This window comes from Protobothrops mucrosquamatus, unplaced genomic scaffold (genome assembly GCF_001527695.2).
Source record: "Protobothrops mucrosquamatus isolate PMUCROS unplaced genomic scaffold, P.Mucros_1.0 scaffold8489, whole genome shotgun sequence".
NCBI classification, from domain to species: domain Eukaryota; kingdom Metazoa; phylum Chordata; class Lepidosauria; order Squamata; family Viperidae; genus Protobothrops; species Protobothrops mucrosquamatus.
The window spans coordinates 22,114-24,664 of record NW_015394284.1 but is presented as its reverse complement, the minus strand read 5'-3'; the positions used below and the strand labels follow the sequence as shown (position 1 = coordinate 24,664).

Below are 2,551 nucleotides of genomic sequence, written 5' to 3'. Positions count from 1 at the left end.
CTTCTTCTTCTTCTTCTTCTTCTTCTTCTTCTTCTTCTTCTTCTTCTTCTTCTTCTTCTTCTTCTTCTTCTTCTTCTTCTTCTTCTTCTTCTTCTTCTTCTTCTTCTTCTTCTTCTTCTTCTTCTTCTTCTTCTTCTTCTTCTTCTTCTTCTTCTTCTTCTTCTTCTTCTTCTTCTTCTTCTTCTTCTTCTTCCCTTCCAACTTTATTATTATTATTATTATTATTATTATTATTGTTGTTGTTGTTGTTGTTGTTTTTGTTGTTGTTGTTTAGAGACATCCATAGCAGTGCAGGGAAGAGTCTAAACAGGTTGGGTAGCTTAGCAAACATTCTGGGTGGGTTTATTCTATGTGCCTGTAAGCAGAACACACTTTTCAAGTACTAAGGACCTGGGCGATTCCTTAATCCCTTTCCCGCCTCTTCCCTTTAGGGGTTTGTGACCAAAACAGCAGGAACGACCTGCTCTTGAAGAATGACTCCATCACTCAGGACATCAGTGGCTTCATCCAGGACTGGACCATTCAGCAACCAGGACGGATTTGCAAAGAGAGAAAGGCTGAGGTGTGCGTTGAGCGGGCAACTGCCCGATGCAGCATCCTGCTTTCCAATCTCTTTTATGAGTGCCATCAGATCATCCCCCCCAACACCTTCTATGCAACGTGCGAAGAAAACAATTGCTTTGGGGAGGAAGTGTGTGAGATTGTAGCCTCCTACGCCCATCTTTGCAAAGTCCACGGGGTCTGTGTGGACTGGAGAACGCCCGATTTCTGCGGTGAGATTTTCGTTCCTTTTTCGTTCCTCTGTTTGTTTGTTGTTGTTTTTTTGCACTACCTTTAATTTCCTTACAGGCCCATCGCAAGTTAAATAAGAAAGCAGCTCTTTTTCTCCTGCTTGAGCAGGGGGCTGGACTAGAAGACCTCCACGGTCCCTTCCAGCTCTATTCCGTTCTATCTGCCAACACCAGCCCTTACGCTCTATCAAATTTAGGCCTTTTCCTTCCAGCCATTATTCACACTCTAATTAGCTAATAAAAATAGCGCCGGCATTTAAAGCGATGTGAAATATTTCCTTCTATTGGTGCTTAAAAACAATTTATGTCAAGGCTAAATGGAAAAAAAAATCAAACCAAACCTGAATTTGTATCCAGTTTCTTGGAGGAGTTCTCTTTGGCTTTTAAAACCAAACCAGCCTAAATAATTCTGGATGTTGGGGAACCAATGCATCTTTTTTCCCCCTCCCAATGGGTTATTTTTTCCACTTTCACCTTCATTTGGAAGGCTCCCACATCCATTTGCAAATGGGTTTAAAAAGCCCAACACATGAAAAATTGTGTGTTCGCTGCGTTATTACACATTCTTTAGCCAGCATTGTGTCATGGAAGGCTCCAGCTGAGAGTTAGTTTCTCCTGCTTTAGTGATCTAGAATAAAATAGAATAGAATAGAATAGCATTCTATTCCATTCTATATTTCTATTCTATTCTATATTTCTATTCTATTCTATATTTCTATTCTATTCTATTCTATTCTATTCTATTCTATTCTATTCTATTCTATTCTATTCTATTCTATTCTATTCTACTCTACTCTACTCTACTCCACTCCTTCTATTCTATTCTATTCTATTCTATTCTATTCTATTCTATTCTATTCTATTCTATTCTATATTTCTATTCTATTCTATTCTATTCTATTCTATTCTATTCTATTCTATATTTCTATTCTATTCTATTCTATTCTATTCTATTCTATTCTATATTTCTATTCTATTCTATTCTATTCTATTCTATATTTCTATTCTATTCTATTCTTCATTATTCTACTCTACTCCACTCAATCTATTCTATTCTATTCTATTCTATTCTATTCTATTCTATTCTATTCTATTCTATTCTATTCTATTCTATTCCTTTAAACACTCCCTCTTTTGCACTTCAATTTCAAATTTGCTCAGCAGAGCCCCAAGATCAAAATGCGAAATGACATTCTTGGCATTTCTTACTGTTGGCAAGAATTGTACTTAGCCAAATTAGATATTTTGTTCCCTTCTTCTCCTTCCTCCCAACCTCGTTCAAGCATCCGAGGTAGATTAGAGATTGTTTATTTTTAGCACAATTTTACCTTGATCCCTTTCTGACTGATTTACAGTCAGCCAGGGCGGTCTGCTTATTTCTCCAAGGGACTTGGTGTGACTTTCTTTGTGTGTTTGACCTCTGCAGCCATGCCGTGCCCGGCCTCTCTGATCTACCAGCCCTGCCAGAAAGGGTGCACAAAACACTGTGAGAACGGGACCGACATGCAAATCTGCACGGACTATGCCACCGAGGGCTGTTTCTGCCCACCGGGACAGGTCATCCTGGATGGCACCTGTGTTCACGAAGACATCTGCTCCCAATGCATCGGTGAAGATGGAAGTCGCCACCAGGTGAGGCGTCCCCTCCTGACTCCCATCACCAGGGGTAGGCAACCTTGGCTCTTTTATGACTCGTGGACTTCAACTCCCAGAATTCCTGAGCCAGCATGGCTCAGCTTGGAAACCTCTCCATTTCTCCT

The 2,551-nt window shown here is 39.9% G+C and overlaps 1 protein-coding gene across 1 annotated transcript in view; it reads left to right on the top strand.

Annotated features, from left to right (window-relative positions):
• The window catches only part of LOC107300799 (von Willebrand factor-like), a gene marked incomplete at its 5' end in the record, with an annotated part of 29,571 nt that overhangs the window by 5,284 nt on the left and 21,736 nt on the right, over window positions 1–2,551 (top strand). The window contains 2 exons of the mRNA XM_015830089.1: window positions 432–773; window positions 2,218–2,457. Of these exons, the coding sequence (XP_015685575.1) occupies window positions 432–773; window positions 2,218–2,457 (582 nt within the window). The remainder of the gene's footprint in view (window positions 1–431; window positions 774–2,217; window positions 2,458–2,551) is intronic.